The sequence below is a fragment of the Microtus ochrogaster genome, unplaced genomic scaffold (genome assembly GCF_000317375.1).
Source record: "Microtus ochrogaster isolate Prairie Vole_2 unplaced genomic scaffold, MicOch1.0 UNK12, whole genome shotgun sequence".
Classification (NCBI taxonomy): Eukaryota; Metazoa; Chordata; class Mammalia; order Rodentia; family Cricetidae; genus Microtus; species Microtus ochrogaster.
Genome location: NW_004949110.1, coordinates 810,184 through 832,973, shown reverse-complemented (window position 1 = coordinate 832,973; position 22,790 = coordinate 810,184). Strand labels below are relative to the sequence as shown.

General features: G+C 39.0%; 1 protein-coding gene across 5 annotated transcripts in view; it reads left to right on the top strand.

Annotated features, from left to right (window-relative positions):
* Nucleotides 1-201: 201 nt before the first annotated feature.
* Morf4l1 (mortality factor 4 like 1) overlaps nucleotides 202-22,790 on the top strand; it is a 23,556-nt gene continuing 967 nt past the window's right edge. Inside the window, exons 1-12 of one of the 5 annotated variants that reach the window (XM_026789014.1) lie at nucleotides 213-362; nucleotides 5,057-5,103; nucleotides 7,913-7,980; nucleotides 11,205-11,321; nucleotides 12,439-12,525; nucleotides 14,273-14,353; nucleotides 17,416-17,441; nucleotides 17,850-17,938; nucleotides 18,643-18,744; nucleotides 20,074-20,162; nucleotides 20,816-20,988; nucleotides 21,547-21,653. In XM_026789014.1, the coding sequence (XP_026644815.1) occupies nucleotides 323-362; nucleotides 5,057-5,103; nucleotides 7,913-7,980; nucleotides 11,205-11,321; nucleotides 12,439-12,525; nucleotides 14,273-14,353; nucleotides 17,416-17,441; nucleotides 17,850-17,938; nucleotides 18,643-18,744; nucleotides 20,074-20,162; nucleotides 20,816-20,988; nucleotides 21,547-21,635 (1,008 nt within the window). In that variant the 5' untranslated portion in view covers nucleotides 213-322 and the 3' untranslated portion in view covers nucleotides 21,636-21,653. Of the gene's footprint in view, nucleotides 363-5,056; nucleotides 5,104-7,912; nucleotides 7,981-11,204; nucleotides 11,322-12,438; nucleotides 12,526-14,272; nucleotides 14,354-17,415; nucleotides 17,442-17,849; nucleotides 17,939-18,642; nucleotides 18,745-20,073; nucleotides 20,163-20,815; nucleotides 20,989-21,546; nucleotides 21,654-22,790 lie in introns of those variants that run through there. The other 4 variants (XM_005366641.2, XM_026789015.1, XM_005366643.2 and 1 more) reach the window with 4 other exon arrangements.

The following is a 22,790-nucleotide window of genomic DNA, read 5'->3' as shown; positions in this document are numbered from 1 at the left end:
GGGGGTGGGGGTGGGGGAGGGAAGGCGTCTCCCTTCCCCTCCCCCACCCGGCTTCGCGTCCGTTGGGGGCCGAACTACCAATCCCGGCGTGCCTCGGGGGCGGCACGGGCGCAGGCTTGCGTGCGCGGCGGGCAGCCGTTGGCTGAGGCGGCGGCGGCGAGGGTCGCGGCGTTGTGAGGTCAGGCGGCTCTGGCAAATCGCGGCCAGGATGTAGAGCTGGCTGTTCCCGACGGCGCGCCTGACGCGAAGTTGGGTGGGGTAGAGAGTAGGGGGCGGTAGTCGGGGGTGGTGGGAGAAGGAGGAGGCGGCGAATCACTTATAAATGGCGCCCAAGCAGGACCCGAAGCCCAAATTCCAGGAGGGTGAGTGTGCCGCTTTGGGTCGAGGCAGCTAACGGCGCCGGGGAGGGAGGCTGAGTCGGGGCGGCTGAGGTTTGGGGGGTCGGGGGCGGCGGGGCTCGCGGCCTGGGGCCACTGCGGGCTGTGCTTTGTGAAGGGAAGGGAAGGCGCACTGCGCAGGGTGGACTCGGCGCGCCGGGCGGCGGCCGGGCTTTGTGGCACAGCCGGGGCCGCGGGAGCCCCGTGCGCGGGGCCAGACCTCGGCGCTTGTTTGTCTCTGAGCGGGGAAGGCTATTGTGGGGAGGCGGCCGGCGAGCGAGCCATGGCGACGGTTAGGAAGTGATGTGGCGTGGGGGAGGGGAGCAGCGGCAGCCCGTGTTGTTGTCGTCCCCCCCCCCCCCACTTCTCTCCGTGCTGCCGCGCTGCCCCGCGCCGCTTGCACCACCGTGGGCTGGAGGGGCGAGGCTGCTGGGCCCCCCCCCCATCCCGGGGCTCTCTGGGCTATTTCGGGGAGCCCTGCCGCCGGAGGACGGGGAGTGGGCTTTGCGCCCCGCGGCGGGAGAAGTGCGTTTGTAAAATGGCCGCGCCAAGATGGCCGCGCCATCATGGCTGCCGGCGTCTCGCAGCGTCTCGGTGCGGCTTCGGGCCGTGCAGCGCCCCCTGGCACCGAGACCTCGCTCCGGCCGAGGCCTGCGTTTGCCTCCGAGTGATGGGTGGGGACGGAAAAACCGTGAGCCGCCCGAGCGGGTGGCTAGGCTTGCTGTACCCTGAAGGCATCGTTTTCCTGTGTCTGCTGCGGAGCGCCGGAGTCCTGGGTGCTCTCCTACGCAGTTGCTCGGGAAAACAATTTCCGTTCCCCCGCAGGGAGTGTCCGGCTAGAGGTCCTTGGCCTCTTCGTCGTCTTTAAACCCAGAAGTTGCTTGACTGGTTGCAGTAGTCGACTGTTAATGGCGATTTGAAAGCTAATGTTTATTAGTTGGCTTTGATCGAGAACAGTGTTGCAGTTTAACGGTCCTTTCAGGGGGAAGCGGTTACTCAGTACTCGTAACTCAATTACCGAGGTGTTTAATAGCGCACTAAAGGAAGTAAAACTGTAAGCATTAAGAGGAACGTTTTAAACCTTTTATTGTCATGGCCGTTTGTGCTTGTTGCGTACATTCCCAGCCCAGACGCCTGCGTAACTGTTGTTTTAGGGTTGTTTAACCATTAAGGTGCTAGACATTAAAAAGACAAAACAACTTAACGGTATTCCAAGGGTTTTTGATGAGAACTCTTAGTACTTTGCTCCCGCTTTGAGAAATTGTGGCCCTTCGTTGTTTTGCTAGGTGTTTTCTAGAAAGTTTTTTTGTTTTTGAGGCAAGTGTTGGTTTGCACCTCTGGCTGTTATATTGATCCTCCTGCTTCGGTCTTCAGTGTGCCTCAGCTAAATCTTGTTTACCGTATCTTGTAAGTTCCCTTAATGTTATCTAGAATTTGATACCTAAAGTAGTTTGAGGACTGGAGTCCTAGCTTTGTCGCCCGGTGCTTCCTGAGGCAAACACGAGGACTTTTTGCGTTTTTAAAAAGAACGCCGTTAGTCCAAGCACTCTGGATGCAGAGGCAGTCAGATCTCTGAGTTCAAGGTTTTCCTTGTCTACTTAGAGAGTTCCAAGACAGCTAGGGCTAAAGGAGAAGTTGATAAAGCAAGGAGATGAATGAAGGCAAACCAGAAAAAGGTATTGGTGTAATTAGAGAAGAATAGGAACAACAAAGACTTGGGTTATGAAAGCTTTGTAAATCCCTGCCTTTACCATTACATTTCAGCTGCAGTTTCCAGGTGTAACTGGTTGTGACACACACCTAAAATTCCAGCGTTAGAGAGTAGGATGACACTGTCCAGAAAAAAAATACAAGCTAAACTATATAACCATCTTTTTAAAATCATGTATAAAAGACTATATAAGATGTTCTGTCCCCACCTTGACTGTTATTTTTGGTTTTTCGAGACGGTTTTTCTGTAGCTTTGGAACCTTCCCTGGAACTCCCTCTGTCTTGAACTCAGAGATCCGCCTGCCTCTGCCTGAACAAGTGCTGGGATTAAAGGCGTGCTTTACCACCGCCCAGCTCCCATCTTGACCCTGATTCCAGGGGCTCACATGATGGAGATAGAGAACTGTCTCCCACAAGTTGTCTTGAGACCTCCACATGTACAGTGTCTTATGTGCATATAACTACTCTCCTCCCCACAATAAGTAATAAAAATTCAGAGAACATCTTGGAAGGAAAATATTTAGTGTTGATATTATTTTGAAATCTTGATAGAATTGTGATAGTGAAAGGTGGTGACTACATTGTGTGTGTGTGTGTGCGCGCGCGCGCGCGCGGGGGTGTGCAATGTTTTATGTGTATGAGTGTCTTGCATGCATGCACTATGTATGGGCCTGGTACCCTCAGAAGCCAGAAGGCCTTGGATTCTCAGAACTGGAGTTGTGAACCGCTGTGTGTGGGTGCTGGGAATGGAACTATTTCTGTCTCATGGAGGGCCATTTAACTACAAGCTAGTAAGAAGACAGCCTCTGGGCAGGATCATTGTAGTTTGAGGCTAGAGTGGATCTAAGGATGGAGAACTGTGTAGTTAGAATTTGTCAGTTATTGAATTTTTCTGTTCACTAATTAGCCTGATTTACACTAGCTAAATGCATTTATTTTTTGAGTCAAAGAGTCTTTAGTGCAGTTTTTCAGCTATATATTTATATTTATATAAATATATGCATATATTTGGATTCATAGAGCCATAGTATAGTTTTTAGCTGAAGCAGCCAATTTTTAAAAAGGTATATTATTTCAGAGTAGCTTAAAGGGTACTTGGAATGAAATTAGTAATCACAGATCTGATCTTACTGCTTCTGTTTAAGAGCAGAATGTTTTACCCATTTATTTAGATTTTACCCCTGGACTGTTAGATCAATTTTCCATCTTTATTCAAGGCTGGCCATAGGTCTAGTAATGCTTTTAACAGTTAAGTAGTAGGAGTTTTTAGGGATACCTTGATGTTAAGGGTTGCTGGATCTTTGGAAGTCTAACAATGGAGGTCTCTGAAGTTCAGAAGTAATAATAATTTCAAAAAGCACTCCAGAGATAAAGATGTATGTAGCTCAGTTGGGAAAGTGCTTATAGCATGCACAAAGCCTTGGGCTCATTAGATATGATAGTAAACTTGGAATCCCAGGAGGTGGGCAGATAAGAAAAGTACAATATAAGTACAGAAAAAGATAAAAACATTTAGTTAACCTATGTGTCCCTTATTAGTATGAAATGCTTGGCACACAGCAAATAGGCCACATTTAAGAGAGAGAAAGGGTCTCACCATATAGCTTTGACTGGCTTATGTAAGATGTGTTGGCCTTGAACTCAAGAATACTGGGATTAAAGGTGTGTACCACCATGCCAGGCTTATAATTTATGTATATATACATATATACTATATGTACACATACATATATATATTTAAGAAAAAATCTCATTACAGATGATGTGGTTGCTGGGAATTGAATTCAGGACCTTCGGAAGAGCAGGCAGTGCTTTTAACCTGAGCCATCTCTTCCAGTCCATATACATACATACATATATATTTAAAAAACATTTTTTTCCAGCATAGGACTGTTAAGATACAATTTTATAAACACATAACTGACCCTGTTGAATACGTCAGTCACCTTAGAATGTGTTGAAAGCAAGTGGACTGAAAATGTGTGTGATAAACTTCCACTATCATTATGTGAAGTCAAGAGTCCAGAAATCACCACCCAATTTGTTTGATAAGCGCAGATGTCTTCAAGTCTTAACTCTACCCAGATTTTATTTGGATTTGCAAGTGCCAATGGTAGAGTCAACATTGGGAGTAAATTCCCAGGGTAGGATTGTTCTGTGTTTTTTTTTTTTCATTGAAATAGCCTAGCTTCCAGAATACTAAGAAATGAACAAACATAGGTAGGATAACGTAGAAAAAATTCATCTTATGTATTTGGTCAGGAGTTTTAATGTGTAATACTCAGTAAAAGGAAGCAGAAATCAGTCAAGTGACTAAACTTAGAGAAAACATTTTAAAAATTCTATTCCCGGAGCCGGGCGGTGGTGGCGCACGCCTGTAATCCCAGCACTTGGGAGGCAGAGACAGGCGGATCTCTGTGAGTTCGAAACCAGCCTGGTCTACCAAGGGAGTTCCAGGACAGGCTCCAAAACTACAGAGAAACCCTGTCTCGAAAAACCAAAAAAAAAAAAAAAAAAATTCTATTCCCAAGTAGTGGTGCACACCTTTAATCCCAGCATTTGGGAGGCAGAGATAGGCAGATCTCTGTGAATTTGAGGCTAGCCTGGTCTACAAGAGCTAGTTCGAGGACATGCTCCAAAGCTACACAGAAACCCTGTCTCAAAAACCCCAAATAAATAAATAAATGAATAAATAATTCTATTTCCAGATTAGAACAGGTGAACTAGCCAAACTTTATCCCATAGGTGATTTGATAATTTTAATAGAAATTTAAGTTTGAACTTTGTTGACCCTGGATACTAAAGATATGGTAAAGTTTGTTCTGAAGCGTTCATGAATAGTTTTACCTGTTTTCCTGATTTTGCTGGGACTTTTATAATCAAGTGTAGTGGTTCTTGAAGTCACATCTTTCAGTATGGCAAATGACTCAAAATTAACCTGACCCTTTTCCTCCCCCCTCTTTCTACAGGCGAGCGAGTGCTGTGCTTTCATGGGCCCCTTCTCTATGAAGCAAAGGTATGGAACCTGCTTTCTTTTGAGAAGGTAGCCAAAATGTTAGGTAGATTCGACTTTATAATATCAAATTATATATAGTACTTTCTTGCTGGAGATGTAAAGATTTCATTTTTGGATAGGTTCATAAATCTCATTTTGAGTTTGTTACTGCTTGCTTGCTGGTGGATGGAGAAAGTTCCCTTTTTAAACTAACTCAGTAAAGACCTATTGGTTGGAAATAGCATTAAAGTGATAGATGAAGGTTGTTTGGTTGTAACAAATAGCATTTTATGGTTAATACCACAGCGGGAAACAGCACCAGAGCATGTCGATCTGTAAAACCTTGTGAGCTTTGAGATCAGAGGACAACCTCGAGTGCCAGTCTCTTCTTGATGTCCCTGAGACAGTCTCTACTATCTAACTTTAGATTTCCTGGGATTCTTTTCTTCTTCACCTTCCATCTCATTGTAGGAGCACCAGTATCATATGGGTTCTGGGGTCATGAGTTGTCCTGCTTGCATGGCAAGCACTGTTATTCATTGAGCCTTTTACTCAGCTTTAACAATTGATATTTAACTTCCCTCTGTGTGTTTCTCTTTGTGTTTGCTGGTTATGAGACTAGAGTTCTTATTAGCTCAGGCTGGCTTTGAACTAACAGTAAGCCTCCTGCCTTACCCTTTTATGCTGAGGTCTCAAATAGATGTGACCCACCACCATTCTCTGGTTGTCATATATATTTAACTGCTATTAGTTAATTTGAATGGTAAAATTTGAACCCTGAGAGAACAAGGCTTTTTTCTTTTTTTCATTATGACTTTAAATTTAGATGCCTGGTGGTGCTACATTTTATCCTAGCACTTGGTAGGCATAGGTAGGCGGATCTCTGAGTTTGAGGCCAGCCTGGTCTGTAGAGCAAGTTCCAGAACAGCCATGGCTATATGCAGAAACTCTATCACCAAAAAACCAAAAGGAAGAAGAAAAAAACTAGCCAGTGATAACAGCAGAATACATTTATTTTTATTTTAATTAAAAATATTTACAGTGCTCACGATTTAACACAGCATACATATGTTTGGAAGAGAGCTACCACTGCAGTTACATCCCCATGCCTGGACAGTCTACTTTATAGTCTAAAATTATTTTTATTATTTTATTTCTAATGACTTTTGGCAGAATTGAGTTTGGGGTATCATTCTGGTGCTTATCCCAGGGATTTAAATACTCTAGCTATGTTCCCTATCACTGAGATATATCCAGCCCAGCATAGAAAATTAAAAGTTGTCCCATCCTCTTTAACACTGCTGGGGCTCAAAATGGGGCCTTTTGTTTGCTAGAAAAGTGCTGTATCAGTAAACTACATCCCTAGCCCTTTACTTTTTGAGACAGGATCTGGTAGAGCTCAGATTGTCCTTAGCTTCAGTCCATAGCTTGTCTAGTCTCCATTCTGACTGCTTGAGGACTGGGATTACAGACACTTCTTATTTTTGAAGATGTTTCTTTTGAGACAGATGCTGGGGTGGTCTTAAACTCAGAGATGGAACTACAGGCATTTAAGAATTGAACACAAAGGCTGCTGGCTAGTTACATGGTAGAATACTTGCCTACCATAATTAAAGCCCTGAACTCAATCTCAGTGCTACTCCCACCAAGAAAAAAAAGAAACACCGTATACTGGGTGACACAGGCCTATGAACCAGGCAGGCTAGTTGGGAAATTAAGACAGAAGGATTACTTGGGATATGGAGTTCAGGGATGGCCCTAGTGAAACTCTGTCTCACAAAGTAGTAAACAGGGCAGGGGACAAAGCCCAGCAAAAGTACTTTCCATGAGTAAGATGCTGGTTTAAGTACCTAGTACAGAAAACCAACAAAAGTGCAGCAACACACACTCATACACACTATACACATGTATATAAAGCATAATGATTAAAAGTGATTTCTGTGTAAATTTCTGTTAAGTTTATATTTGTACCAGCCAGTTCTGACTAAAAATGATGTTCACAGCTCATGTTTTGAATGTATAGCTGTTTGTTTGTAACTAAATCCTTTTGGTTTTGATCTTGTATGTTTTTCATTGTTGTATGCACTTTTGGCAAACATCTGAACTGTTTTTTCTCTAGCAGCAAAATATTCTGGGGAACAATTTCTTAAATAATGATTAGAGTAAATTATTGTTTGGTTGACCAGTGAAATCAAAAAAGTCAGATCAAAAAGTCTTGTCACGGGGACTTTTCTCTAATAGTTTGTTTTGTTTGGTTACTTTTAAGAATGCTCTTTAACTTTTTAAGACGGTTTCTCTGTAGCTTTGGAGCCTGTCCTGGAACTAGCTCTTGTAGACCAGGCTGGCCTCGAACTCATAGAGATCCGCCTGCCTCTGCCTCCTTGTGCTCAGATTAAAGGCGTGCGCCACCACCGCCCGGCTAATTATGCTCTTAAACCTAATAAAAAAATCAGCATGCTGTTTTTTTTTTTATAGACTGATGAGATTATATTTTTGAAATAAATGGAGTTCTTAGCTAGAGTTTAAAAAACTCTAAGAATAGCTTTCATTTCTTGACCTTGGGTAGCAGACCTAGATTGTTGATTTATAGTGACCTCTTTTCAGTGCTGTTTGTTAGTTTTGTGTTTATTTTTAAATTGAAGTTTTGTAACTATATAGAAAAGGATTCTCAGCACTAGAGTTATGGAATCAAATTGACCAACAACTCTGTCCTTGAAAGTTTTCTAATTAAAGTTTTATAGTACTAAATAAAAAGCACATCTGTCTTTATTTAGGATGCAAATTTGATAAGATTATGTGTCTACCAAAGACTTTGTCTTTTTTATTTCAGTGTGTAAAGGTTGCCATAAAGGACAAACAAGTGAAATATTTTATCCATTACAGTGGTTGGAACAAAAAGTGAGTATTAGACCCTTAAAAGCATTTTGTCTACTATTATAACGTATATATCGAAGCAAGAGTGAGTCATCTTCAGTATGATGAAACTATACTAGGGAGAACTCGACCAGATTATATGTACTTGATGTTTGGTAATTTTTCTTATATTATTTTGTAGTGCCCAGTGGTTACACTTGACCAACTATTCTAGTTGAATTACGAGTGGTTGGTCAGCATACTTTTTTATGGCGTGTTTTAGGATGGCCTGAATATTTTTGGCCTGAGCACAGGCCAAATGACTTAATAGTTCTTATTCAAGCAGTTAAACTCAAAACTAGTTATAGAACAGGAGAAAGGAGGAAAAATATGAAATGACAGTTTATAAATCCATTTTGTGAAATTCTGAAACATGTTAACTAAGTAGTTTCATGTGGCTTAGCATAGAAAACTCTAGAATTTAATTTTCTAGTGGTCATTGGAGCTTTCTCAGTAGTGTTTTCTTTGAGACCCAAATAACAGCACCAATAAATTATTTAAGCCTTTTTGTTGCCTGTAATTGCGTTGTTTATTATTTTTAATAGGGGAATTTGTTTCATCTTTTTGAGACAGGATTTCTCTGTATAGCCTTGCCTTGACTGTTTAGTAGACTGGACTAGCCTCAAACTCAAAGAGATCCACCTGCCTCTGCTTCCTAAGTGCTGGGATTAAAGGTCTGTGCCATCACACCTGGCTTACCAGGGGAAGTTTTCAGTCATTTTTATTATTGATCTTTTTTGTACTTCAGGAATGTCATTTGCAAAGGGTCAGCCATTTAGGAATTACTTTTTGATACCTTTTAATGCTTAATGCTTTGTTTCACTTGACCCAGAGTCTGGTTCTTCTTTAAATGGGAACAATGCTGTGATATGGGTACTTTAATGTAGAGGGAGGGTTTTCTTTTTCTTCTGTTAAGTTTGCTAACCCCATAATTTTGGTCTAACTTTATATAATTCTTTGAAATATCCAAAAGACTAGCCAATTAATTCTGTTTGTTACAAACAGAAACAAATTTAGGTGAAAAATATCAAACTTGTAATTATTCGTTTAGTATAATTGTAGAAAGGTCACAATACAAAATACATGAAAGCATATTCTGATAACTGAATAAAGTATTTTTAATAATGATCAGTAGGTACTGTCAATATTTCAGAATTATCCCAGTCTTGTATTAAGAAATTGGAAACTAGGTGTGCTGGCGCATAGCTTTAATTTGAACACTCAGGCAGAGGCAGGATGGTCACTAACAGGCCAGAACTACGTAGTGATGAGAACTTGTCTCAAAAAAAAATAATAATAAGGAATAAATTTAAGTTGGTTGTAGTATCTAGAAAACAGACTTTTATGTTTTAGGTTTCTACAGTATCCATGTTTAAAAAAAACTGAACTAAATTTCATCTTTAGTTTATGAGGCTTATATTTTACATGTTAATATTTTGCTAATATCCAGATAAAATGTGTAATAGACGCTTTCCTACAGGAAGTAGTATGTCTTCTTTATGCATATTAGGGATGGGAAAGTTAAAAGTCCATATAGACTATGAAAGGAAAGCACAAGACATTCATGGAGTGACCTACTTCCCCTTCCCTAGCACACTTTAACTTAGAATTTACTTCAGTAGCTGTGCATATGGCTTTTATGCTTCAGTCTTCTTGTATATCAGATATTTTGTGTAAAATCAGATATAGGTCAATATCTGTATGTTAGGTTGTTATTTTTGTAGATTGCCATAAATTATAAAAATCAAAGCCTCAGATTTTCTGGTTTTACTTTTTCAAAAAGTAGTTTTTCCTTTGTTGGATTGTACTTTATGACAGAAATAAGTGATGGCTTTATTTAAATCTTGTTTTCTTGGGAAAATAGGGGAGTGGTGATAGTCGTAGACATTACAGGTTTTATTTTATTTGTTTTGTTTTTTTTTTGAGACGTTTTTCTGTAGCTTTGGAGTCTGTCCTGAAACTAGCTCATGTAGACCAGGCTAACCTCGAACTCAGATCTGCCTGCCTCTGCTCCCCGAGTGCTGGAATCAAAGGCTTGTGCCACCACCGCCCAGTGACATTACAGGTTTTTATGAGGAAAATTAAGATATCATAGGTGTCTTACAGAGTTGGCTTGCTAAACATGCCCATGTTAGCCTTTAGGAAGTATTTAGAAATGAGTTTTCATTTTCCTTTTCTGAAACTGGGTCATGTTTTGTAGTATTGGCTATCCTGGAAGTTGCAGTAATCTTTTGGCCTCCTGAATGGTGAGATTACAGGCTTAATCTCATGGGTAGCTGTTGAGAAACTTAAAACCATTTGAGAGGGGTGTTTTTAAAATGCCTGTCAAGTATATTATGTGTGTATTCAATTTTGCCTGTGGATTTGACTTTGGAGATTAGTCACAACTACTTTGAAAAATACTGAAAGTTACACGCTTGATGTATACTTAAAAATTCTAGCGGCTCTCAGTTATTAGTCTACTAGTAGAGATTCCTCAGAGCGAAGATGGTTGTCCATTTTGTTTTTCTCAGTTTCAGCAAGGATTTTCATCTCTTTGGTAACAAGCAGTTGGAGTGATTTGGTAATTGGTTATTCAGTGTGCTAATTTAGATGTGGTTTGTATCTGAAGGGGAGGGAATTTCTGAGGTTTTAAAGCAGTTAAAGGCAACTTTAAGGAATATAGGATATGGATGTTTTATTTTTTAAAGAGCTTTATGGATAGGGATGTAGTTTCAATGGTAGAGCTCTCTTGCCAGCATGCATGGAGCCCTCGCTCAGTCTCCAGTACCTCCCATTCCTCCCGACACACCCCAAAAGAAAAGGCAATCTGTAGGATACTTATTTAGAGACAAGGTTTTTCTTACTATGTATCCCTGGCTGGTCTGGAGCTTGGTATGTAGACCATGCAGGCCTGGAACTCAGATCTACTGCACCTTTAGAGTGCTGGGATTAAAGGTGTGCACCACTATGCCCTACTGTAAGACACCTTCTAAAACATTGGTACAACAAAATTCCAATTTCAAACTGGATTTCTCTTAGATACTTGTTTAAATACACTTTCAAAAATCACAGTAGATACTAAGATATTTCTAAATTTTCAAAAATCTTACTGGAATTTGTTGACACAGACATTAGACTATTCCATTTGTGAATGAATCTTGATAAAGCTTAAGCTAAATTCTGCACATAGTTACTGAGATTACTTTGTACTATGCTGTCTGTATCAGAAGTGCTGTGAGGCCCAGGCGCTCTGAAAAATCTTTGAAGACACGTGAGGATATTGTAGCCCTTTTTCCTGTTCCTGAAGGAGCTCCCTCAGTACACCACCCCCTCCTGACCTCTAGGTAAATGCATGTTTTAAAGTTTTCTTTAGGAAATCATGTTGAGGAATGTTTTTTATTTATTTTTCCTTTTGGCTATACTCTATAAGAGGTCAGAGGTGGGAAATCATTAAATAAAAGATTGCCTCAAGAATATACCTGATTGTGTCACTAATGGAGCTCCATCAGCAGGAGAAAAGACTTAATTTTATTCAAAAGTTAGTTTGCTCAAAAAGTTCAACATTCCACATTAAAGTTTTGTCTTCCCATATACATCAATAAAAAGCTTGTTTTGTGAGAAACCGGATACCTGAGATTTTAGAAAGCTTTTTTTAATCACCTAGGAAATTGGAATGCTTACATTTAGTAGATAAATGTGAACAGTGAGTTATCTGAAGAAAAAAAAAACATTGTAAGCCTTTTAATGTACAAACTTAATCTAGTCACCTAGGTGGTAAGTATTGGTAGACTGTCGTGTGCTCCTGGTGCACTTTTAGCATTTATGAGCTGTGGACCTTAACATAGTACTGTAATTCTGGAAAGCTAATGGCTTAGTGACTTATTCTTTGACCATTAACAAATGATTTGAATAATCCACATACATCGTTTATATTTGGAATGCTGCTTCTTACTAGAACACACTTTGCTTAGATTTTTCTTTTAGTTGGGAATAGATTTGCATTGCCAGCTTAATCAGATTATTTCATAAAAAGCTGAACATGGTTTGTGCATGCCTGTAGTTAGAGAATTTGGGATACTGAGGCAAGAGGATTACCATGAATTCAAGGCCAACTTGAAATTCATTTTTTAAAAAGTAAATACAAAAAACCCTAGGGTTGACAAGATGGTTCAGTGGGTAAAAAGTACTTGCCTCTAAGGGTGAAGAACCAAGTTGTAGTTCTAGGACCTACACAGTGAAAGAACTGACTCCAAAAAGTTCTTTTCTGACACCCTCACACACGCATTCTGTAACATACACTTGTACACACATATACAAATAAATAGATGTTAAAAAAATTAGAACACATTATTTCAAGGGAATTCAAAAATTTTGCTGTTTAGATCTTTAAAAGTTAATTGGAAGAGAACCTAAACTATATTTAAAATGTATTTCAGTGTTTTTTTAACTTGTCTTTTTCAGTTGGGATGAATGGGTTCCAGAAAGCAGAGTACTCAAATATGTGGACACCAATTTGCAAAAACAGCGAGAGCTTCAAAAGGCCAATCAGTAAGTTTGTTTTGGGAAATAAATTTTGATATTTTTAGACATGGAATGAGCAGAATTAGATCATGTTGACACCTTCCTCTACTTTTAGTAAAATGATTCTTTACACTTGTTAGTTCCTGTGTTAAAGCTTGATTTCAAGTAACTACATATTTTCTGGGTAAAAGTAATATCCTGTCATTTCTGAGTCTGTCTTTAGAATTTAGTAGAAAAACAAAGTTTTATGCCTTTAATCCCAGCACTTGGGAAACAGTAGCAGGCAAGTCTCTGTGAGTTTGAGACAAGCCTGATCTATAGAACGAGTTCCAGGACAGACTTCAAAGCTACAGAGAAACCCTGTCTTCAAAAAAACAAAAACAAAAAAATTAATTCTGAAAAACAAAGTTTTGAAATTGTAGGTGCAAACTTATTTAATGTTGTTTAACATCTTGGAGGCTATGGAAGGCATAGTTAACTGATGGGAAAATGAAAAGGAAGAGATATTCCCATTATATTTATTCTGAAAATAGGTTGTGGGAAAAGGACCCAGAAAAATTATCTATAAGGTAGTTATTACATTTGAATTTTACAACTAAAATATTTAAAAAATTAAAACTAATTACATGGAGTCAAATTAAAAGAAAACTTCGGGACTGTTAGTGAATTCCCCAACCAGGCACAACACTGGAATTTTCAATTTCTGAGACCATATGCTAATTTGTACCACATTGATTTTAATTTTAGCAACAAAATTTTTGTTTTGCCTCTTGTTATTTACGTGGGCATGGGTATGCCATGATGAGATTGTGGAGGTTGGGGTCAGTTCTTCTGTCATGTGGGGTCCAGGTACTGAACTCAAATCAGTGGGCTTGGTAACACCTACCTTTTACCTCTTGGGCTAGCTTTCTGGCTATGTTTAGATTCTTCAATCTTTTGATTTCTGTAGACTTTAAGTGTTATTTTTGGTTTTATTTTTTTATATATGAGTGTTTTGTTTTTTATGTGTGTATGCATATTATATGTATAATATATATTACATATATATGTATCACATGTGTGCTTGATGTGTGAGGAGGCCTGAAGAGGGAGTAAGATTTCCTGGAGTTATGGATGGTTGTGGGCCATCTTGCGGCTGCTGGGAATCAAACCCAGGTCTTCTGCAAGAGCAAGTACTCCCCCTAAAGCCTTCTTTCCCAGACCTGATTTATGGTTGTGAGCAGCCACATGGGTGCTGAGAATTGGACCCAGGTACTCTTTGATCTCTCCAGCCCCAATTTCAGGCTTTCTGTGTGTCTTATTTTATTTTAGTTTTATAATAAAATGAATCTGTACAACATGGGTATTTTGGAACACTGTGGAGGTTCACTTATACTAATAGATAAGTTGTGTGTTTTTTTTTTTTAAAGATTTATTTCTTTGTTTTATATATAGTTTTCTGCCTGCATGTATGCCTGCAGGCCAAAAGAGGGCACCAGCTCTCATTAGATGGCTATGATCCACCATATAGTTAGTTGCTAGGAATTGAACTCAGTACCTCTGGAAGAGCAGCCAGTTCTCTTTTTAAATTTTTCTGAGTCAGGGTCTCACTGTATAAGCCCTTGCTGGCCCCGACCTCACAAGGATCCACCTGCTTCTGTCTCCAGAGTGCTGGGATTAAAGATGTGTGCCATTATACGTCTGACTGGAAAATTCAGTTGAAATACAGATTATAGATGGAATCAAGTAGGCACAGTTTGCTGTTTCTCATTACTTTCTGACATTGCTTTTGAAGGGAACAATATGCAGAGGGCAAGATGAGAGGGGCTGCTCCAGGAAAGAAGACATCTGGTCTGCAGCAGAAAAATGTTGAAGTGTAAGATGTTCTTTGTTAATACTGCCTTATAAATGTAATTCAAATTTACAGTTGATCATGATACATATTTTGTTTCTAATGGGTATCAGGTTGTAAAAGTAATTTTAAATGCACATTAGTTACTTGATTTTCCTTAGCCACCTCCCTTGCACTAAAATATGTACAACATTAAAATAGATTGAGTGTGCACTTCAGCAACAATAATTGCTCTTTCAGCCCTCATGTTTGAAGTGACACGTGTATACACATACAGGTTAGAAAAGTAGTTTTGAATTGTCAGGGAGTCACATTTTGAGATAATTATTTTGGCAAAGGTTACTTTCAGTAGTGCTAAATATAAAATAAGAATAAAGGGGAAAAAGTCTAATTTGTAAACTCTGGATTGCAAGACTTCTTGGCAGCTAGCCCATAGTTTGAAAGTCATTTACTCAGACTGTGTCCCTAAAAGGTTATGTACCTGAAATGATTGTAGAAATAATGACCTTATACGTGGTCTTAAAGATTATAACTATTATCTGAAGAGTAAGTAACCAAGGCATGCGTTTGTTTGTTTGTTTGTTTGTTGTTGTTCTGTTTTTGTTTTTTCGAGATAATTTCTCTCTGTATCAGTCCTGACTGTCCTGGAACAGGCTTTGAGGACCAGTCTGGCTTCAAACTCACTGAGATCATTTACCTCTGCTTCCCGAGTGCCAAGATTAAAAGTGTGTGCCACCACTGCCGGCTCATAACCAAGGCTTATTAAGAAGTAGAAAAACATTTCCTGGGGGCTGGAGAGTTAGCTCAGTGGTTAAGAGCACTGCCTGCTGTTCCAAAGGTCCTGAGTTCAATTCCCAGCAACCACATGGTGGCTCACAACCATCTGTAGTAAGATCTGGTGCTCCCTTCTGGCCTGAAGAACAATGTATATCTAATGAATAAATAAATCTTTAAAAAAAAAGAAAAAGAAAAACATTTCCTTATATCAGGAAGGAGACTTCTAAAAGGAGTTGCTTTTACAGTGCTCTGGACTAGAGATTTCATACATGTGTATAATGTATTTGATCTATTCACCCCCCCCCCTTTCCAAGAGGGCTCTTGTCATGTCCATGTCCTTTTTAAAACTAATGAGTGTAGTTACTGCTAGCTTTATGTTCATGGGTGTAGGTAGTGCTGTTCACTGGAGCATGGGCCACCTACAATACATACCTTTAAAGAAAAATTACTTGCTTTTCCCCAGCACCCATAAACTGTCAGTAGCTCCTCATGAGTTCCACTTCTATCCATCTTAGAATGTTGGCTTGTGCAAGTAACTCCAGCTAATGTGAGTTTGAGTGCAACAGGTTATGTTGTATCTAGAAGACAGCATGTCACAGAAGAAAACTCTCTTTCCCTATCCTCCTGCTTTATACTTATTCTTACACCCTCTTATGCTCTGTTCCCTGAAATTGAGTGGAGGAAGGTGGAACGATACAGATGTCCCAGTTATGGATGAGCATTCATAGTCATGTTCTGAGCACTTTGCTAAGTTATAAGTCTGCAGAAGGAGCTTCTCTGGCCAAGGTTGAGAGCAGCACTAATCTTTGAGTAGAATTATCTACAAGGTAGTTTGATAACAGCCATCTAGCAAAACAATAATAGACTTCTTTGTAGAACCTCTGACTCCTGTAGACTCGCTACGCTAGCATGGACTTTTGACCAGGTTTACAAAACCAGGCATGAATTCCCTCCTATTGAACAGTTTTCAAATCCAATCAGGAAATTATTTCTCTTAACAGTCATCACTCTTGAACTCCGGCACATTTTTGGAAACAATAGTGTTCATCCATGCAGGGTAGAACACTGTCTTTCAAATACGATTTTTTGAGGCAGAGTCTTACTATATAGATCTGGCTGTACTGAAACTGGATATGTAGATTAGGCTGGCCTCAAATTCACAGAGATCTGCCTGCCTCTCTGCCTCCTGAGTGCTGGGATTGAAGGGAGGTAGGTACACCAGCATGCCTAGCCTTTTTTTTTAAGCTTATATATATATTTTATCTCTATTAATAAATGTAGTGGGTTTCCATTAAATTTTAGTTTGAGTTCTCATATCCTGCTTCCCTCGTAGGTTCTTTTTCTTTTTTTGTTGTTGATTCATTTTTTTAAGTGTTGTGTTTGAGTGTTTTGCCTGCATTTATGTCTGTGTATCACATGGTTGGATACCTGGCACCCAGAAAGGTCAGAAGGGATTTCCTAGAGTTGGAATTAACAGACATGTTAGCCATCATGTGGGAGCTGACTTTAGAACCCATATTCTCTGGAAAAGCAGCTAGTGTTCTTAATAACTGAGACAAGTCTCCAGCCTCCTAAAATAGAATTTTTAGCAGTTCATATTTTGACTATATGTAGTTTTAGAATTAGAATGCAGGCAGAACACTAGCAATTTATTTTATGAATCCTTCTGTACACTTTGAGGAGCATGTGTCTAAAGTATAAGATCTGTTTTTTGTTGTTCCTGTGAATCATTGGCATGTGTGTGCAAGTAAAGTTTTTGATTGAATGGGACTTGGAAATACTATCTCCCAGGTCTTTCCAATTATAAACCTTTTGAAGTAAAGGAAAACTTAGGTTGGCCAGATTTTTTGTTTGTTTTGTTTGTTTTTTAAAGAGTTTCATACTTAAAAGATCTGCCTGCCTCTGCCTCCCCAGTGTTGGGATTAAAGGTATGCACCACCATACCAAGCCTTTTTTGTTGTTAAATTTTTATGATTTTTAAGCTGATGTGTATGTGTTGGGTGTTTCAAAGTGCAAGTTCCCACAGAGGCCAGATGGATCTCTGAGTTTGAGGATAGCTTGGTCTACATAGTGAGTTCCAAGACGGCTAGAACTCCATAATGAAATCTTGTCTCAAATAATAATAATAATAATAATAATAATAATAATAATAATAATAATATAGATTAAAAACTACAATCAAGGTAAATATTTTGGGAAGCAAACATAAAATATAGTCATTGACAATTTTGGTGGGCATTTTCTCTGAATTTACTTACATAAGAACTGGAACAGTTTTCCTAGGAGTAATTTTTGTTTTCTCTTTACAGGAAAACAAAGAAGAACAAGCAGAAAAGTAAGAGTATAAACTTTCTTAATTGATGTATTCTTATATCAGTGAGCTTGTGAGCTCACTGGTTTAAACTGACATTTAATAAATATGTGGTTTATTGACCTCAAATTTAGAGGTCTTTCAGCAGTGTTGTATAGATAAGTGATTTTGATCTTTCGGCCTCCTTAAGATGTTGTTTTCACCCACTTGCTTTAATTTAGTCTTAACGATTTTCCTAGTAAAATAGCATTTTAAATACATGACATTACTAAATCCTTCGGAAATGATGTGATAAGTTTTTTTGGTAGAAACATTCTTTAGCTTGGATTTATGAAACATCTGTAATGGGGAAAATGAGAACTTAAGATATTCTTTACCAGGAAGAATTTTGGTTAACCAATACCATCCCTACCTCCCATACACATTTTGTAGCACCTGGAAATGGAGATGGTGGCAGTACCAGTGAGACACCTCAGCCTCCTAGGAAGAAGAGAGCCCGGGTAGATCCTACAGTTGAAAATGTGAGTTTTCTTTATTTTTTCTGGCAGCTTAGTCTAAAAACTGATGATCCTTTTCCTCTACTTTCCCTTTCCCTGTGGTTAAGATGGGATCTTGCTGTATGGCTTTGGCTAGCTTTGGGACTTCAGAGCCTTATGCCTCAGATTTGAATTGCTGGGGTTACTGAAATATGCTACCAAAGTACATAGGCAGGTCCTGGTCTAGAAGTAATTAAAAAGTGTCTTTAAAGGTAGCCATGTTAGTTGTACATGGTGGTGCAAACCTTTAATCCCAGCCCTTGGAAGGCAGAGACAGGCAGATCTTTGTTCTTGAGGTCAACCTGGTCTACGTAGTGAGTTCCAGGACTGCCAGAGCTGCGTAGTAAGACCATGTCTCGAGAAAGATTGAGGATAGGAAGAAAAGGAAAGAAAGCCATGTTTTGCAGTAATCATTTGGTAATCAACAGTAAATGTGAAGATGTTGTTAAGTTGTATCAGTTCAGGATACTTCATTTTTCATAAGAGGAGAAAATGCAGGAAGGGCCATTATGACTCAAGAATATATTCTATTCTGCTGGCTTTATGATTTCATGTATTGGTTTTTTTTTTTAGTGACAGTTCCTTTATGAGTGACTACCGCAAGGAATTGGTGTATGCCTGGTGTCTGAAGGTCAAGAGAAGTTAATTAAGCAAGGAAAGTTAATAATACCCTCCGTTTTTCTATTTAGGAAGAAACATTCATGAACAGGGTGGAAGTTAAAGTAAAGATTCCGGAAGAGCTGAAACCATGGCTTGTTGATGACTGGGACTTGATCACCAGACAAAAGCAGGTAACTTGAGAATGACATGGGTTGTAGTTATGTGTATTTGACAAAAAGAAAAAAAGCTTAAAGGTTTTTTGCAGGGAGGGGTTGTTTTTTGTCTCCTTTTGAGACAGGGTTTCTCTATGTAACAGCCCTGGCTATCTTTGAATTCACTTTGTAGACCAGGTTGGCCTCAACCTCATTGAGATCTACTTGCCTCTGCCTCCCAAGTGTGGGGATTACAAGTGTGCACCATCCAGCAAATACTTGAAGTTATATGATTGAAATATTTTAATATAATTTTATGAATTTTCTTTTTTTTTGCCTCTATGTCTACATGGCATGGCCTGTGTGCAGTGCCTGTGGAGGTCAGAAGAGGGCACTGTATCTCCTGGAACTGGAGTCCCTGATGGCGAGACACCATGTAGGGGGCTGGGAATTGAACCTAGGTCCCCTGATGCTCTTAATTGCTGAGCCATCTCTCCAGTTTTTAAAAACTCCATTAGTTTATGATGATTAAGAAAGTCGGAGGTTGCAGGAGCAACCTCTTCTAGAAAGCTAATAGGCAGAGACAGGCATTTTAATCTTAGTGTTGCTGACAATGGAGCATTTATTTATACATGTTCTGATAATAGAGTATACTAGAAAGTATATAGCTTTACTGGCAGTTGATCCTGAATGTAAAATAAGGTCCTAGGTTTAGTTACCCATTTGTAGGATGTTGTATAATTTTCTCCCCAAGAGGACACAGACAAATTGACCATGTTGATAGAATGGATCCCAACAGCTGGCCAACCAGTGAAGTTTTGGGGTTTATAGAGCATGAATGATGGGTTGTGTACAGAAATGTTAGTAGCAATTTAAAAGTAGGTATGCTAAGCCCACTCTTTTTGGTTTTTTGAGACAGGGTTTCACTGTGGCTTTGGAGCCTGTCCTAGCTCTTGTAGACCAGGATGGCCTTCAACTCACAGAGATCTGCCTGCCTCTGCCTCCCGAGTGCTGGGATTAAAGGCATGCGCCACCACTGCCCAGCTTGAAAAGTCCCCACCCATTGTAGGTGGGGACTTCCTGTTCATTTCTTGCCACCCAGACCCAAAATAATCACATAGAAACTATATTAATTACAATACTCCTTGGCCAGTTAGCTCAGACTTCTTGTTAACTAATTGTTACATCTTAAATTAACCCATTTCTATTATTTTGTGTTTTACCACTAGGCTTGTGGTTTACCGGTAAGGTTCTGAGGTCTTGTCTCCTGTGGTTACTTGGTGGTGTCTCTCTAACTCAGCCTTCTTTTCTGCTTGACATTGTGGGAAGGAATGTAATAAACAGTGTGTTCACATTTTTTTTCCCTAGCTTTTTTATCTTCCTGCTAAGAAGAATGTGGATTCCATTTTGGAGGATTATGCAAATTATAAGAAATCTCGAGGAAATACAGATAATAAGTAAGAATAAACCCTTTTGACTATGCACAAAGTACTTATGTACTGTTCAGATATAATTGAAACTATACTGTAGGTACTTAACACAATCATTAAATTTTTTGCTACTTTGAGAGCATAAATACTTTATTATTTTGGCAGTACTGTATGTAGTTTTCCAAGTTCCTTATTACATAAATTTGAAATTGGTTTTACTAGTTTAAAATGAGTTGCAAGAAGCGGGGCCCCTTGTTTGTCCAGGGCGCCCAGATAGCTTACACCCTAAATAACCACACAGAAACTGTATTAATTTAAACACTGCTTGGCCATTAGCTCTACCTTCTTATTGGCTAACTCTTACATAATAGTTTTTAACCCATTTCTATCAATCTGTAGGTCATGGCCTACCAGAAAAGTTACAGCACATCTACCTCTGGCTGCAGATCCATGGCGTTTCTCTGACTCTGCTTTCTTCCTCCCAGAATTTAGTTCTGTCTTCTCCGCCTACCTAAGTTCTGCCCTATCATCTAGGCCAAGGCAGTTTATTCATTAACCAATGAAAGCAACACACAAACAGAAGGAACTCCTACACCAAAAATGTCTTCGCTATAGTTTAACATTTATATCCTCTCCTGAAAGGAAATATTTTGAAAGTAATGATTTTGTTCTTTTATCAGGGAGTATGCCGTCAATGAGGTTGTAGCAGGGATAAAGGAGTACTTCAATGTAATGCTGGGCACTCAGCTGCTCTACAAATTTGAGAGACCACAGTATGCTGAGATTCTTGCAGATCATCCTGATGCACCCATGTCCCAGGTGTATGGAGCGCCACACTTACTGAGATTATTTGGTAAGAAGACTTTAAGAAACATGGCTTTACCTCCCCCCCCCTTTAGGCCTTTAATAATTTTATCTAAATTTTGGTCTTTACTAAATGACTGAGAGGTAAAATAACAAAACATAACTTTCAGTTTGAATTTTTCTTTAAAAAAATAGCAAAATTTTTTTTTGAAAAAGAATTTTGATAAATTATTAGGAAGACTGGATGGAGCTCAATGCATAAAATCCAGGTGTGAGGGAACTCCCCCTCCCCCAACAAACCCACATAAAAAGCTGAGTATTATAGTGTGGACACTTTTGGAGAGATAGATGTGTCTTGGGTTCTCACTGACTTCCCTGACTTAATTAGTGAACCCCAGTCCAGTGGGTGGCACTTGAGGAAGGATGTATTTCTTGCTGTCCTTAGCTTGTAGGACATGGACACACACGCACATGCACCTATGCTTACACATAAAATCATTTAGGTTTATGAAATCTATGACAGCTCATTTACTTCTTACATAGTTAACATGTATGGTTACAGTTCTGCCTTTGAATATAACTTTAACTCAATTCTTTTGTTAAATAGTGCGAATTGGAGCAATGTTGGCCTATACACCTCTAGATGAGAAAAGCCTTGCTTTATTACTGAACTATCTACATGATTTCCTCAAGTAAGTTTAATTGAAATCAGTTGGAATGGTTACTTAAAATTAATGTATGAAAAGAGATATTGACATAATCACTAAAAATAAGTAGTTTGTTTTTACAGATGTCAGTAAGGCACTAGAACAATATAAACAGCTTATATAGGAATTACACAGATGATGGAGAGTAGCCACGTAGGTGATGTATGGGAAATGATGGAGTGATTAAATTTCCAAGCTATTAAAACAGTGAAAACATTGTAGGTTAATTTTACAGATTTACAGTCACATACATGTATTAGAGAGTAGAAAGATAAACTGTTAAGGGTATAAATAATGAGAAATAGCAATAATGTCAATGTTGGGCTGATGTCTTACACCTGTCAAAATTGAGTTTGAAGAATTTTTTTTAAAGTTTGAAGCCAAACTGATCTATATATTGAGACCTGTCTCGAATAATGTCAAATGATATAAGTTAATAGTAAACATCTTTTTGTAATGGTTAAATTTAAGAGATTGAAGAAATGGGAAGAGGCAGATCTAGCTTATAATGTTGGATGGCATTATAGGGAAGAACTTGGTTGCTCTAAATACTGAATTGAAGAAGAAATCAGCTGTAGTGGCAGGTGGTGTTCTGATTCTTGTTTGGAGAAAAACATTCAATTTGAAGAAGACTGGACTTTTCATAATATTGGTCGTAGTTACTGTGGATTACTTTTTGGACTTGGGAAAGGTTAGAGTTTATTATTTATAGCCCTTTTTCTAATGGTGGTGAATATTTTCTCCAGACTCCAATTTCTTTGATAATACAGAAATACACTCTTATTTCACATCCCTTTATTTCAGGTGTGGGTTTGAAATGTGTCTGTAGACTTCCATGTATGGAATTGAACAGTCTGGAAAAAGCTAAAGAAAACAAGTATTATTGTTTTAAGGGTAGTGCTGCTATATAATAGGATAGCTGTTTTGCAGATCCCATATTCCTTTTTTAGAAAAGAGTAACTTGTCACTAATGCATCTTAGTCTGTTATCTAACTGGTTTGAATTGCAGTCATGTGGTCAGTGATCTATGTGTCACTATATAGTTAGTATCAATATAACTTTTACCATTTTTTTTATTTAATTTTTTTTTTTTTTTTTGGTTTTTCGAGACAGGGTTTCTCTGTGGCTTTGGAGCCTCTCCTGG